The 15814-nt window shown below is 41.2% G+C and overlaps 1 protein-coding gene across 3 annotated transcripts in view; it reads left to right on the top strand.

The window, feature by feature from the left end:
* RASSF5 (Ras association domain family member 5) overlaps positions 1-12000 on the top strand; it is a 111838-nt gene extending 99838 nt beyond the window's left edge. Inside the window, exons 3-6 of one of the 3 annotated variants that reach the window (XM_074222536.1) lie at positions 3933-4046; positions 6095-6392; positions 8277-8392; positions 8919-11998. In XM_074222536.1, coding sequence (XP_074078637.1) covers positions 3933-4046; positions 6095-6392; positions 8277-8392; positions 8919-9071 — 681 coding nt within the window. In that variant the 3' untranslated portion in view covers positions 9072-11998. Of the gene's footprint in view, positions 1-3932; positions 4047-6094; positions 6393-8276; positions 8393-8918 lie in introns of all 3 variants that reach the window. The other 2 variants (XM_074222538.1, XM_074222537.1) reach the window with 2 other exon arrangements.
* Positions 12001-15814: the final 3814 nt, after the last annotated feature.

The following is a 15814-nucleotide window of genomic DNA, read 5'->3' on the forward strand; positions in this document are numbered from 1 at the left end:
TACATTTTATACATGAGCAACCTGAGGTAAACAGGGTTACACAATTTTCCCAGGGTTACATAACTAGTAAGTGTCTAGGGCTAGATTTGAACTCAGATCTTCCTGATTCCAGGCCTTGAACTCTATCTTTTACACCAGCTAGCAGAGGACTGGGATTCAATCCCACCTCTGTGGCTTACCTGCTACCTTTATGAGAATTCAGGCCTCCCTGGGCCATAGTTTCCTCCTCATCAAGAGGGTTGGACTCCGTGATCTCTAAGGTCCCCTGTATGGCTATAAATGTATAATGCTGAGTTGCATTAGGGTATGAGTCTAACCTAATGCTAGCCCTCAGTATTCATGATTGACTGTCTTATGATGTGTTGGACCATGTGTTTAATCTAGATATAGAGTTCTTGGTTAGAGATGGAAGCCAGGGCCCTTGCCTCTCTCAGCTCAGAGGATTCCGAAAACATCCAAACCACTTAGGAAGCTTTTTAGCCACAAGGGCCCTTGTGGAAATAACCTGAAGGGCCTGGAGATTTCACTTGGTCAAGCTCTGCCCTAAAAGCCAACTTGTTGGAGATGAGAGGAATGGAAGGAGCCTGGCAAATAATCCGATTGCTCATGGGACTTTATCTGCCTCCTGTTGGCTTCTGGTTTCTGGGGGCAGTGACCAGTGGTGATCCTTAGAGTGGGTCTGAGCTGAACACAGGATGATGGGAAAAGGTTGCTGTCTGCTAAGCAAAGCCATAACCAGCATTTTTGTTCCTAGACAATTATCAGAAAATCAAATGGCAGAGTATCCCAAAAAGCTATATCAAATCAACTTTTAAAAACAAATTCTGTTATGGTGGTGGAAAGGGGAAAATAGAGACCTTGAGATTCAGCCCTTGCCAGGGAAAGACAGGAATCTGCAATGCAACCGAAAAGGGGTGAAGCTTGCCTTATGTGACAGTGGGTAGAGTGCCAGACCTGAGGCTAGAAAGTCCTGAATTCAAATCTGGCCTCAGATACTCATTAGCTGTGTGACCCTGGGCAAGTTATTCAACTTCTGTTTGTCTTGGTTTCTTTAACTGTAGAAGATAATAATTGTAAAGCATTTACCATAGTCCCTAGACATAGTAAGCTATAGAAATGTGAACTATTGTTATATGGCATATCATCCTCTTTTAACTAATGTTTCTTGCTAACTAGGTGCTAATTTGTTAACTGCGCTAACCACATTATTTCTAAGCTACTGTAGGTATGAAGTTTTGTTAGCATCCTCTTAACCTAGTGACCTAGGACAAAGGCTCAATTATTCTACCCTAGTTACTGCCAAGCCTTTGGTCCCATGCCTATATTTCACCTATTGGCTATTAACACTTTTTTTTATTTTTCAAGGCAGTGGGGTTAAGTGGCTTGCCCAAGGCCACACAGCTAGGTAATTATTAAATGTCTGAGGTCGGATTTGAACTCAGGTTCTCCTGACTCCAAGGATCCATTGCGCCACCTAGCTGCCCCAGATCTATTGCTTTTCTATCCACTGCACCACCTAGCCGCCCTAGGCTATTAACATTTGATGGCTCTGAGGTCACCAATGACCATGTCCCTGATTATGTAGAAATCCATTACTTCAGGCTACAAGCAAATCCCTAAATAAAAAATGTATATATATATATATATATATATGTATTTATTAGCCATGTTCAGTTTATTTCTCCAAAGATGTTTGGAGGTAGAACATTGGGTCAAGAGCCAGGAATATTGGGTCAAATCCAACCTCAAATACTTGACCCTGAGTAGTAAGTCACTTAAGCTCTGTCTGCCTCAGTTTCTTTAGCTATAAATAGGAGATAATAATAATAATAAAATAATAATTAATGATACATTTGTAAGGTATTTAGGACTAGTCTGGTATTTAGTTGGTGCCTAATGAAATCTTATTTCCTTCCTTCTGTAAAATGGATATTATACCATTTTCTGTACTAAAACTAGACTTCAAGAAAGATACTGATTTTATATTTTGTAAGTGCTTATAATTCAGGGCCAGAGGCCCCAAGAGATAGCATACAAAATTAAACCTTGGAGATTGAGCTTTAAGACTAAGGATACAATTGACAAATGGTCAAAGGATATGCAAAGGCAATTTACAGATGAGATCAAAACAATCCATAGCCATATGAAAAATTGCTCTAAATCATTAATTATTAGAGAAATGAAAATTAAAGCTTCTCTGAGGTACCACCTCACACCTCTCAGACTGGCCAATATGACCAGAAAGGTAATGATCATTGTTGGAAGGGTTGTGGGAAATCTGGGACACTATTACACTGCTGGTGGAGCTGTGAACTCATCCAACCTTTCTGGAGAGAAATTTGGAACTATGCCCAAAGGGCAACAAAAATGTGCATACCCTTTGACCCAGCAATACCACTACTGGGTCTATACCCTGAAGAGATGATGAAAAAGGGTAAAAACACCACTTGTACAAAAATATTTATAGCATCTCTGTTTGTGGTGGCAAAGAATTGGAAATCAAGTAAATGTCCTTCAATTGGGGAATGTCTTAGCAAACTGTGCTATATGTATGTCATGGGACACTATTGTTCTATTAGAAACCAGGAGGGACAGAAATTCAGGGAAGCCTGGAGGGATTTTCATGAACTGATGCTGAGTGAGATGAGCAGAACCAGAAAAACACTGTATACCCTAACAGCAACATGGGGGTGATGATCAACCTTGATGGACTTGCTCATTCCATCAGTGCAACAATTGGGAACAATTTTGGGCTGTCTGCAAAGGAGAGTGCCATCTGTATCCAAATAAAGAACCATGGAGTTTGAACAAAGTTCAAGGACTATTCCCTTTAATTTAGGAAAAAAACATATCTTATTGTCTGATCTTGTTATCTCTTAGACTTTTTGTCTCTTCCTTAAGGATATGATTTCTCTCTCATCACACTCAATTTGGATTAATGTACAACATGGAAACAACAGATTGCTTTCTGGGGGGGTGAGGGAAGGGAAGTAAGATTGTGGGGAAACTGTAAAACTCAAATGATATCTTTAATAAATAAATAAATCTGAAAAAAAGACTTTCTAGGGATAGATAGAGTCATGAGAAGAGCCTCAGCCCCTATACTAGATCTCCTTTGTCTCTAGGATGTTCAGTGCTGCTGGAGAAATCAGCCAGTCAATCAACAAGGTTTATCAATAAGGGTTTAGTACCTTGTTAGCCATAGAGATAAAAAAGACTCAGCAGACTACAAAAGCTGTACGCACCTTCAAGGAGCTCACATTCTAAGAAGCTTTCTCTTCTCTCCCCTTCAATGGTATGTATAATTAGGAAACTGAAAGTTCTGAAAAGGATTTTATATTATTTTGGTTTCCCTGGGATCAAGTTTAAATTCTATGTAAGCATAGAGCTACAGGGACTTTAGTAGACATCTGGCTATTTTATAGATGAGGAAACAAAGAGAGGTATATTTTTTAGAATGCATTTATGAAATTCCTACTAACGTGCTTCTAAACTCCTGGAGGTTTATAGGCTGCTGGAAGGGGAAGGAGCACATAGAGTTGGAGTGACTTGATCAAAATCATAGAGTGAGGATGTGGAAGAGTTGGTATTCAAAGCCACCATGTTCACTGACTCTGCTCTGGCTCTAAGCCCAATGCTCTACCTGTTGCATCACCAAGCTGTCTTGACTAAACATATCTTCCAGAGCAATGAGCTGAACATAGCTAATGAAAATATACATTTTATTAGGTATTAGCTGGTATCCTGAAGTATTAAGTTCCTTCTGAAATCAGGAGCGTGGTCATTGAGGCCATCAAATCCTAATATCCAATAGGCAATGTTTAGGCAAACAGTGAAAGACTTGGAAGAATTGTAATTAGAGGGGAACAATTGGGCCTTTGTTCTAGAATGTGCTGCCCCCATGAAATAATGCCCCTACCATCTTCTTTCAGAATGTCTGCAAAACTGTGGAAGAGAAGACACCCCACATCCTGACTCTTAAGGAAATCAAACAGAAAATTGACATCTACAATAGCAAGGAGAAAAATTGCCTAGGCATGAAGCTGGTAAGTCAAGAGATACCAATTCCCCTCTCCAGACAGGCTGTTCTCCCATGTGAGGTCTCCGTCTTCTTTCTTAAAGGTTCTAATCCTGCTTTACTCTCATTCTCTATGTGACCTTTATCACTTTAGGTCTCAGTTTCCTCATTTGTAAAAGGAGTAGGTTGATTCCCCAATTGACAAATGGTCAAAGGATATACAAAGGCAATTTACAGATGAGATCAAAGCAATCCATAGCCATATGAAAAATTGCTCTAAATCATTAATTATTAGAGAAATGCAAATTAAAGCTTCTCTGAGGTACCACCTCACACCTCTCAGACTGGCCAATATGACCAGAAAGGATAATGATCATTGTTGGAAGGGTTGTGGGAAATCTGGGACACTATTACACTGCTGGTGGAGCTGTGAACTCATCCAACCTTTCTGGAGAGAAATTTGGAACTAGGCCCAAAGGGCAACAAAAATGTGCATACCCTTTGACCCAGCAATACCACTACTGGGTCTATACCCTGAAGAGATGATGAAAAAGGATAAAAACATCACTTGTACAAAAATATTCATAGCAGCCCTGTTTGTGGTGACAAAGAATTGGAAATCAAGTAAATGTCCTTCAATTGGGGAATGTCTTAGCAAGCTGTGGTATATGTATGTCATGGAATACTATTGTTCTATTAGAAACCAGGAGGGATGGGAATTCAAGGAAGCCTGGAGGGATTTGCATAAACTGATGCTGAGTGAGATGAGCAGAACCAGAAAAACACTGTACACCCTAACAGCAACATGGGGTTGATGATCAATGTTAATGGACTTGCTTGTTCCATCAGTGCAACAATCAGGGACAATTTGGGGCTGTCTGTAAAGGAGAGTGCCATCTGTATCCAGATAAAGAACCATGGAGTTTGAACAAAGTTCAAGGACTATTCCCTTTAATTTAGGAAAAAAACAGATATCTTATTGTCTGATCTTACTATCTCTTATACTTTTTGTTTCTTCCTTAAGGATATGATTTCTCTCTCATCACACTCAATGTGGATCAATGTACAACATGGAAACAGATTAAAGACTGACAGATTGCTTTCCATGGGGGTGGGAGAGAGGGAAGATTGGGGGGGAAATTATAAAACTCAAATAAAATCTTTAATAAAAGAAAAATAACAACAACAAAAACAACAAAAAGGAATGGGTTGGACTAGATGATCACTAAGCACCATATTTTAAGACCCTAAGTTTGTGCTTAGGTGGTGAATAGGCATTCAGGGACACTGCAAGCTTTGGGGGAACCAGCTGGTAGGTCCTGCCCTCTGCTGGTGATTGAGCAGTAATGGATCCTAATGATTCTCAGAGAAGATGAAGGGGATGGAGGAAGAGTATAGCCTAGTAGGCAAGTCATAGAAGCACAGGTGAAGTGAGGCATTTGGTGACAGAGAGACCCAGAGGTTTTTTACATTTTTCTGAAGATTTGAGGAGGGAGAATTGCCATCAGTCAGTCTACAAATGCCTACTATATGCCAGGCACTCTCCTGGTTTTCTGGCAATACAAAAATAAAAATCTGAAACAGCCTCTTCCTTGAAAAGCTTACATTCTAAAAGGGAAGGCAACAGGCACAAATATTAGTAGATAGAAAATAAATGTAAAATGATTTTACTGTATGGGGGAGAGGTATTGACAATTGGGAGAGATAAGATTAGGGAAAACCTCATAAAGGTGATTGTATTTGTTTTGAGCTTTGAAAGACACTTAGGAACTGCAAGGTATCCTTTCCTAAAAATTATCCTAGGATTTGAAAATTTTGCCTGGATAGGAAAGGATTGTCCCATACCCTCTCTTTCCTCTCAGAACTAAGAGGCAGGGGAGAAAGTAGCTGCTTCAGAGAGAGAAATCCTTTTCCAATATTTACATCCTTCCGAGATAAGTCTAGCAGGCTCTCAGTACATCACCAATAGGGAAGACATCTGCTGTAGAAGGTATCCCCAGTGAAGGGTGGTCACTGTGAGGATATTGACTCAAATGGATTGACCTCTCTCCTCCTTCTGATGCTTTTGTGGTGCAGAGTGATGATGGCACCTATACAGGCTTCATCAAAGTGCATTTGAAGCTTCGGAGACCAGTGACAGTACCGGCCGGGATCCGGCCCCGGTCTATCTATGATGCTGTCAAAGAGGTGAACCTGGCAGCCACCACCGATAAGAGGACATCCTTCTACTTGCCATTGGATGCCATCAAGCAGTTACATATTAGCAGTACCACCACAGTCAGCGAAGTCATCCAAGGGCTACTCAAGAAGTTCATGGTGGTGGATAATCCCCAGAAGTTTGCTCTATTTAAGCAGACACACAAGGATGGACAAGGTAGGAGAAATGACCCAACCAAAATTACCTTCAGTACAGGGTGGGAGAAATGTGGTTCTCCCATGAGGAGGCAAGATGGTCAGCTCAGAGGTGGCCAGGTGGCGCAGTGGATAGAGTACTGGCCCTGGAGTCAGGAGTACCTGAGTTCAAATCTGGCCTCAGATACTTAATAATTACCTAGCTGTGTGGCCTTGGACAAGCCGCTTAACCCCATTGCCTTGCAAAAACTTAAAAAAAAAAGATGGTCAGCTCAAGAATTCTCTATTTTTGTGTCTCTCAAGGAACTGTTTCTTATAGTGAGAATAGGGATCCCATGAGAAAATCTTGATGCCAGCAATATTTTCTCTCCAAAATATGTTAAATGTGAAATTACATCTTTCTCCAAAATACTTTTCCCTGAAATGCTTTGCAAATTAGACCTTGGAGTCTGAAAGTCATTGGGTTTGAATTCTACTTAAGAATCTGAGTCTGTGAGAGTCATTTATCATCTATGAGTGCAAGTTTCTTGATCTGTAAAATGGAAGTAACATCATCTGCCTCCTAAAGTTGTGGTAAGACTCAATTCAAACCTTTACTTGCTTTATAAATGTAAGCTCCTATGGGGCAATTGTCTCATATGAAAATGGGTTTAATGATCCCCTTTGTTCTAAAATTTCCCTAATACCTCTCCCTCTATTCAGGGCCAAACTGAGAGCAGCAAGTCTTACATACTTCCTAGACCAATACTGAAGTGACACATCAATATACTTTTAGGCCTCCAAATGTTTTGTGGGCAAATTAGCTTGCCCTAAAATATTCAGATCTTTCATAGTTAACACTCAATTATATTCACCAACACCACAGCTAGGAGCAGGGAGCACAAGGATTCTTATGCCACACAACCCTCAGCTAATGGCTTCTAACTCCCATCTTTCTCTGGTCGAACATTTTTCTAATCTATGTAATGGATTTGAACCCTGCCTCTATCTAAATAGGATGTGGAGAATGGGAATGTGTTATTATTACCAGAGGCAGCATAGAGTGTTTGTCTAGCATGTTAAATCTAGGAGATCTGGGTTTGAATTACTAGCTGTGCGACCCTGGACAAATCACTCTCTGAACTTCTTAATACTAGAATACTAGAAAGTTGTGAACTACTGTGACATCTGGAAGTGACAGAAGCTCCCAACTCATCTAAAGCTTTGGATCATGGAACTAGAATTGGGACTGAGCTCAGAGTTCATTTAGTTTTAAGCTTCTCATTTTACAGGTGAGGACTGAGGCCCAGAGACATTAAATTACCTGCTCATGGTGATATAACACAGTTAAACAACTGGCAAAGTAGGGTTTGAATTCAAAGACTCCAACTCCAGATCTGCTTTTCTATCCACTATTTCTTTACCTGTTATTATTTTTTAATATTTAATATTTTATTTTTCTAATTACACATAATAACTATATATATATATATACATATTTTTAAATGTTGAATTGCAAATTCTCCCCAAAATGGTCAGCAATATGATTGTATGTTATTATTAAGGCGCACCTTAGGACCTAACCCTACTGAAAAGTTTACCTCCTTTATCTTATGGGCCTATGCCTAGTTTTAATTCTCTGGGTCTCCAACAAAGATGGCAGCACAGTATGGCAAAAAAAAAAAAAACAGCTGAGATGGGAACCAAAAGACCTTGGAGCCAAAATCGATCTCATGCAAATTGACTGTGTGACCTCAAGACAATTGCTTCATCTCTCTGAGCTCAATACAGATTGTTCATCTGTAAAATGAGATTAAGCTAGGTATTCCTTAACATTCTGGGATGGTGGTCCATTATTGCCCTCAACAGCTAAATAGCACTTCCTTTCTGAGATGAGGGACCCTCACCCCATTCTCTTGTCTCTTAGTGCTGTTTCAGAAGCTCTCCATCACTGACTGTCCTCTCAACCTTCGCCTGCTGGCTGGCCCTGACACAGATGTCCTCAGTTTTGTGCTGAAGGAAAATGAGACAGGAGAGGTGGAGGTAGGTGCAGCATTATCACTGATTCTTTGGCTATATACTTGCCTTTGAAGCCTACTGGGTTGGTTGTGTTTTGGCTGTGTTGACTCACCCAATTGGTTCCATGGAACGAAATAACATTTTCCCAGTAACTTTTGATGAATTGTTAAAAGGATTCTTGGATTGCTTTTACTCCACATGACAAGTGGGGCAAATGGGTCACAGGTGGGGAAAATGATTGTTGTTCTCAGACTAACCAGGTGGAATGGAATCAGGAACTATAGGGCCCAGGGGAAGGGAATGGAGCTACAAATTCCCAAGACAGCACTAACCCAGTTGCTAATCTATTCTGCTGTGGTTTCTCTCTCTCTGTCTCTCTCTTCTCTCTCTCTCTCTCTCTCTCTCTCTCTCTCTCTCTCTCTCTCTCTCTCTCTCTCTCTCTCTCCTCTCTCTCTCTCTCTCTCTCTCTCTCTCTCTCTCTCTCTCTCTCTCTCTCTCTCTCTCTCTCTCTCTCACCATTTCCCCCAATTCTTCCCTTCCCCCTCCACAGTGGGATGCCTTCTCCATCCCAGAACTGCAGAACTTCTTAACCATCCTGGAAAAGGAAGAACAGGACAAAATCCAGCAAGTGCAGAGGAAGTATGACAAGTTCAAGCAAAGACTAGAGGAACTGCTGAGAGATGCTCAGGGTAAACCTGGCTAACTCATCTGCCTCCCCTTCTTCCCTCATCCTGGAATAGTTCCAGAGGAGAACAGACTGTATTCTTAATCTTATTTTGCAACAGACACTTTTCTCAGGACACATCTGGCTGAGTACTCTTGTGCTCATCCCCAAATTGTTCCAGATGGGGCAGTAACTTCTGATGTGTTTTGTCTTGGGATTTTTCCTCTCAATCCCCAGAGATACTGCTGTGGAAGCAGTACCAGTGTTCTAAGAGACTCTGTCTCTTGCTCTATCAAACTACAGACCTTTCAGAAACCCAAAAGCTGCCTTGACACATCACCAATACAGGACCCATCACTCCGGCTGGCCAAGGCAGACATGGGAAAAATGATTTTACAAAGATGCCTATTCCTTCCCGGACCTTCATTCTGTTTTCCTTCACTTTTCTTATTGAACAGCTTTATTTATTGAGTCAAATAATAAAAGAGCTGAATGCTCATTTGTGGAGACTTAGCAGGGTCACATGAAACCACCAGAATCAATGGGGAAGGGGAATAGCAGGAAGTCCATTAGCTGGTACCTTCCCTTCCCCCAGCTACAGCTGCCTATAATTCAGGCTCAGAGATGGCCTTCTAAAGTCACTGCCCCTGTTAATAAACCTTAAGTGGCTTAGATTAAGGGTTTCCACAGAGGTCATCAATGTGAGCTCTTCTAGCACATGGTGTATATGTTTATGAGAAGTTGCATATCCATATCTGTCAGAAAATTTTTCTCAACATAAATTTGATGCTAATATTTCCATCCTCCTGGTATTCCCCCCAAAGTGAAACTGGCCTTTTCCCTGCCCAGAGGTTCTCATGTTCAACTTTTGTTCCTGACTGAGAAAGGAGACAGAGGTGGACAGAGACTAAAATGCATTTCAGAAAATGCTCTGACAAGCAAAATCTAACCTCTGGGACTAGGGAAGAGCCTCTCCTGTGCCTGGATTGCCCTGACCCAGACATCCCAGGGCTGCTCCATCACCCCTCTGCCCTCTGTCTTGTTTGCCTTTTGCCTCAGGCTCTGGTCCTCTGGGATTGCAGTGGCAGCCAAAAATCCCACCTTCCTCGGAAGTAGGGAACAACAAGCTCAAGCCTTCCATTCTGAAGACTGGATACTATGCCTGGAATGACCCCAAAATGGAAGGAGAGCACCATGGCTTGTTTTCTCTGTGACCTCAGTGCCTTTCTGTCTTTAAAGGAAATGTGGGAATAAGTTCAGTTTCAAGATGCTGCCTGCCTGGTGCTTTGCCCCTGCTCTGATTGTGCTAGATGATGGATGACTGGCAGAGGACCTTGAGAGGACCATTCCCTTCCCATCCCATCAAAAGGGACATATCACAGTTGCCTCTCCTCCTTAGGGGTGCTGCAAAAGGGGAAATATACTTCCTGACTGCCAGTTTGTACTGGCTCCTTGGAGTAGTGCAAACTTCAATTAAAAACCAACTAACCAATTCACATTATCAGTCAGGTATGTAAAGAGGAGAGCTAGCATGGACTAGTGGGCTGGCTTTCAGAGACAGGAAGACTGGAGTTCAAGTTACTGCTATGAGACAGTGAATGTGACATGGGGCAAGTCACTTAACTTCAGTGCCCCAAACAACCTTCTAAGTCTATGGAAGCTGTAGATCAGATGCTGATGTTTATTGGTAGAAGTTCCCTCTACTGATGGCATCACAGGCTTAGGCCAAGAAAATATCTAAAACATGTGTCAAGGCAAGAACAGAAGGATTTTAATTTCCAGCTGAGGTATGGACTTGAGGTCCAGTCCTTGAGAGACCCTTTTTTTCCTTGCTCTTTATTTCCAAATCTCTATTACTCCATAGGTAAATTTCATGTTCCAGCTTCTCCAAGGCCTGAAAGGATGACCTTTCTTTCTCATCTCTCTCATTAAATATATATATCCTCATTGTTGCCTCTGGAAAATACAGGTGTGTGTATATACATACATACATTGTATGACATAAATTATATATTTGTATGTATATTCACATGTACAGTTTTTAGATCTGTAAAACTGAGAAGAAATAGCAACCTACACAAACACCCCACATCTCACACTGTACCCCCCTCAAAAACAATGACCCCCCATTAAATTAAGGGGGTAAACCAAAATGTTTCCCTTAATCCTGCATGTCTACAACCTTATTATAAGGCATGGCTCTGGCTGCAACTGCCATGAATGCTGCTGAAAACCTCCCTCCACTGAGAAAGGCAATTTTATTTTTAAGGGGAATAAAGAAAATTATTAGATATATATATATATATATATATATATATATATGTAGAAAGAGATACAAATATAGTAGAGAGAGAGAGAGAGAGAGAGATTTATGATAAAAAAGGAAAGAATGGGTATAGCTCAAATTCTAAAGAAAGCACAGCTAGATCTTAGACCTAGGCTTGAGGTCTAAACCTCTTGGAAAAAATATGAAAAAAGAATTCCTTCTCTCTGAGGTGGATGTGACTGCTGGCAGTGCCTTCCTAAGGGCTGTGTTGCTTAGTGTGTGTATGTGTGTGTATGTATATGTATGTATGTTGTTTGAACTTTTTAATAAATGTTCTGAGTTGTAAAAAATTATATAGATATATAAAAATAAAAAATGAAAAGCTTGTTGCAAAAGTGATGCATCTAGTATTATTGTTTCCTCTGGCTTTTCTAACTTACTCAAAGTCATCACCTTCCTTTGAATGAGGAGTGGAATCAGAGAATGGGACTTTTAAAACTGTTTTGGAAAAGAATATTAACTAGTTTTTAGACATTAGTTGTCTAAATGTAAAGGGTGGTATGATCAACTGTTCTCCATCTTAATCATGATTCCATGATCTTCTCTCAATATCCCTTGGCTCTTAGTACCCCACCAAATCTAAACCTGGCTTTACTCTCACCTTCCTTCCCATTCAAAAACTATTGAACAGAGCTGGTGAAAAACATTTTTGCTGACTAGGTCAGCTACAAATTTGTTACTTAATTTCAACTGGGCCCTCACTGCAGCAAGGCAATATTTTAAACCTATCCATTTAATTCACAGTCTTCCAAACTTTTTCTGAAAAAATTGAGGCTATTTGCAGATGCCTTTCACCATTTCTTTTTGTCCATCTCATGTGAAGTTGCCATTCTCCCTCCACACACACAAGTGATCTCACCCCATCCTGCCTTTTCTAGCACTGTCCTCTCCACTGTACTCACTTATCTTTAGTTTCTCCCTATCTACTGGCTGCTTCTCCATTGTTTACAACAGGGGCAGTGGGCAGGGAACTTCCCAGCCCAAGGGTATTAATCGGGCTATGCCAAAGCAAACATAGGCAGGAACTCAAAATTCAGTAAGGTGAATTTAAATATTTGACCAAATGTACACCTAGAATGATGCTATAAATATGCAAATGCCCTTGGCAGAAAAAGGTTCCCCACCCCTGGGATAAAATTTTCAGAGTTCCTCACCCTCAATCTGTCTGTTCTGTAATTATCCTATTATCTCCTCCCTTTTGAAGTTAAGTTTGAAAAGGTCCCCTACAGTAGTAATCTTTATTTCCTTTCCTCTTAATTTTCTAAAGTCTAGCTTCTGACTCCATCATTTACTTGAGATTACTGTCTCCAGTTAGTAGTTATCTATTAATTACCAAATCTAATGACCTTTTTCTCATTCCTCAACCTTCTTGAGATTTCTTCTGCCTTTGACCCTGTTGCTCCCCCTCCTCTTGATATTTTCTTTCAGGTTTTCATGACACTGCTCTTGGTTCTCTTGCCTTCTGTCTCCTTTGCTGGATTGTCCAAGATACTCCTTGAAAGCTCTATCCTGGGTCTTTATCTCTTCTCCCTCTATACTATGTCACTTAGTGATCTCACCAGTTCCCATGGATTCAATAATCACCTCTACACAAATTATTCCCAGATCTATTAGTCCAACCTAACATCTCTGCCAACCACTAGTGTACCACCTTCAATTCACTATTAGTCCCCTCAAAAACCACATGCTCTACAGTCTAATGACATTGACCTCCTTCTGATTCCATGTGATTCACCATCCTCCAGCTCTGGGTAATTTCACTGGTTTCCCCCCAAGCCTGGATCTTTCTCTTCCATCTGACTTCTGACTCTCCTGGCTTCCTTCAAGTCCCAATTCAAATTCTACTGACTGCAGAAAGGCTTTTCCTCTGGGATTATCTCCCATTATCCTGGATCTGTTGTTCATATATTCTTCTCACCTAGAGTGTGAGCTCCTGGAAAGCAGGAAGTATTTTTTGCCCTTTTTTGTATCCCCAGTATTTAGCTTGGTGCCTAGCCCACAGGAAATGTTTAATAAATAATTGTTGACTCCACAGAGCAAAATGAAAAAAAAAACTGCTTGAGGTAATAGCAGGAAACAAGAAGTCCTTACTTAAGAGTAAGGACTTCTAAGAACTAAAGTAAGGAAAAGAGAAAAGATCTTTAAAAATTAGTAGATGGGGCAGCTAGATGGGGGACACTAGCCCTGGAATCAGTAGGGCCTGATTTCAAATTTGCCTCAGACACTTAATAATTACCTAGCTGTGTGACCTTGGGGAAGTCACTTAACCCCTTTGCCTTAAATAAATAAAATTTTAAAAAAATTAGTAGACAACTGTTGTCTTAAAAGGCTTATAAAATTAGCTCTGCTTAGAAGTCAGACTGGATACTTATCCTTGCTGCCTGCTGCCTTCTCTGGAACACCATGTCTTTTACAAGTTAGTAGTAAAGAATGAGACTTAGAATGTTCTTGTGTTGATTACACAAAATGCCATACCTGGACCATTTTCAAGTCTAAAGCCTTTAATCTTGGAGAAGCTCCTAAGTCCCAGCCTCCTTCCAATCCTGGGAAGGATAGTACCCCAACCCCTCCCCAACTGAGGCATTCAAAAGGGTGATTCAAATGCCAACCCCCTTAGCCACTAAGAGATTGTTCCTTTCAGAGGGTTTCTGAAAGATGGTAGGGAAGTGATATTATTTGGAAGTGACAGACTAAAATTTCCTCAGAAGAGGTTTGAATATAAATCCTTGCCTCTGATTCTATACTTGTTGTGACCATCACTTGACCTGAGTCTCAGTTTCCCCATCTGCAAAATGGGGATAATATCACTTACCTCATGGGATGTCATGTGAGAGAATGAAATAAGATATGCATTAAATCTCTTTGCAAACCTTAAAAATACTATAGTATTGGCAGCTATTATCCTCTGAACCAGCATCTTCAGGTTACATTCAGTTCAATAGGGCAAGTCCAAAGTTCATACAAGATCACACCCCAAGAGGTCAACTGAATTAACACACTAGAGGAAGAGATGGGGGATTCATTCCACAGCCATAAACTGTGTATTCTAGCCATCTAGTCAGTCAGCAAATGTGATAATGATGGTTTCAGGAGAGAATAGTGGTTTTAGTACATTCTCCCACTTCTAGAAAAGCAATTTACACACAGGTCCTGAGGATGAGTCAACAATATCCTACTCCAGGGTGAAGGGGTCCTATTGTGTAGAGAAGAGTTAATGTTGAACAAGCTTCAGATGTCTCAAAGTTTTGTTACAGATTGGACTCAATAGGTGTGTGGGGGGGTTCCTTCTATCCCAAATCTTGTGTTAACTGTGCTAAATATCATCTGCCTGGTTTTGGGTAATAAAGAACAGTCGCAAAATCTGTGTAGAAAATTCACAAATGAGAGGAGGTGCTGGGAAAGCACCTTGCCCCTGGGATGCAGAGTAGCATGTTTCATTCATACATTTTGGCTCTTCTGCACCCTGCCTCTCTTCAAGCTCCCAGTCAAACAGCTTAGGTGTTAGGTCTGGGATGAGATGGGGGAGGAGCCAGGGGAGTTCACAAGTCTATAATTCTTATCACACACCTAGAAGACCTGAGAGAATCTCTCCCAAATCCCTGAATGAGGCTTGATGAAAGCAGAGCTGTCCCAGCAAGAATCATGGTGCTTTGACAGAAAAGAGGTTTCCCCTCTGTGGAGGTCTTCAAAGGAGAGTCTTCAGTGTCTCCAGGTTGGATTCAACAGCCTCTGAGTTTCTGAGAGGGGAAGGAACCTGCCTAAGGTCTCATGCCAGGTAATGGAGTCAATGTGGATGGGATCACGCACAGTCGCAGAAGGGCACCAGATGTGTACAAAGGATAAAACCAGTAGTGCAAATAACAGTGAGGGGCAGATAGAATTGCACAGATGAGGAACTCAAGTGGGCATCCACTAGCTAAGATTATTCAGTGGAATCAAATGCTGTTAAGGAGTGGACTATTGTGACCACAAACAACATCAGACAGAGCCCTTCCTTGCAAAGAATACTCATTTGCTCATATGGCCTTTCTGTTTTCCATCTATCTTTTCTGCTGCAAATTTGAGGGCCAGTCTTTCTTCTGGGAGAACTGAGTCCCGTCCCCTCAATAAGGGGAGTCTTTCAGCAAGTAAAGGAGCCAGGTCAGTGGATGAAGGCAGCCAAACACTGTGGGGGACTTTCAGAGCTGGTTCGACTCATGCTTCCTAGGCTTGAATAGAGGCAGCTGACCCTAAAGCAGGAGGAGGAGGAGGAGGAGGAGGAGGAGGAGGGAGATGGGCTGCCTCACTCCAGCCTCTTTTCTTTTGTGAATTTAAAGTATAGCTGATTAAAATTCAGCAGGATGTGTTTATGTTCTTTGCAAGGATAATGAAGAAGGGACTCAGGCAGTTTCCTTATCTGGGAGTTTCCCTTTGACAGTGAAATCCCAGGACCAGTACTGATCCCTTCTATGGGATG

Source organism: Macrotis lagotis, chromosome 2, assembly GCF_037893015.1.
Source record: "Macrotis lagotis isolate mMagLag1 chromosome 2, bilby.v1.9.chrom.fasta, whole genome shotgun sequence".
Taxonomy (NCBI): Eukaryota; Metazoa; Chordata; class Mammalia; order Peramelemorphia; family Peramelidae; genus Macrotis; species Macrotis lagotis.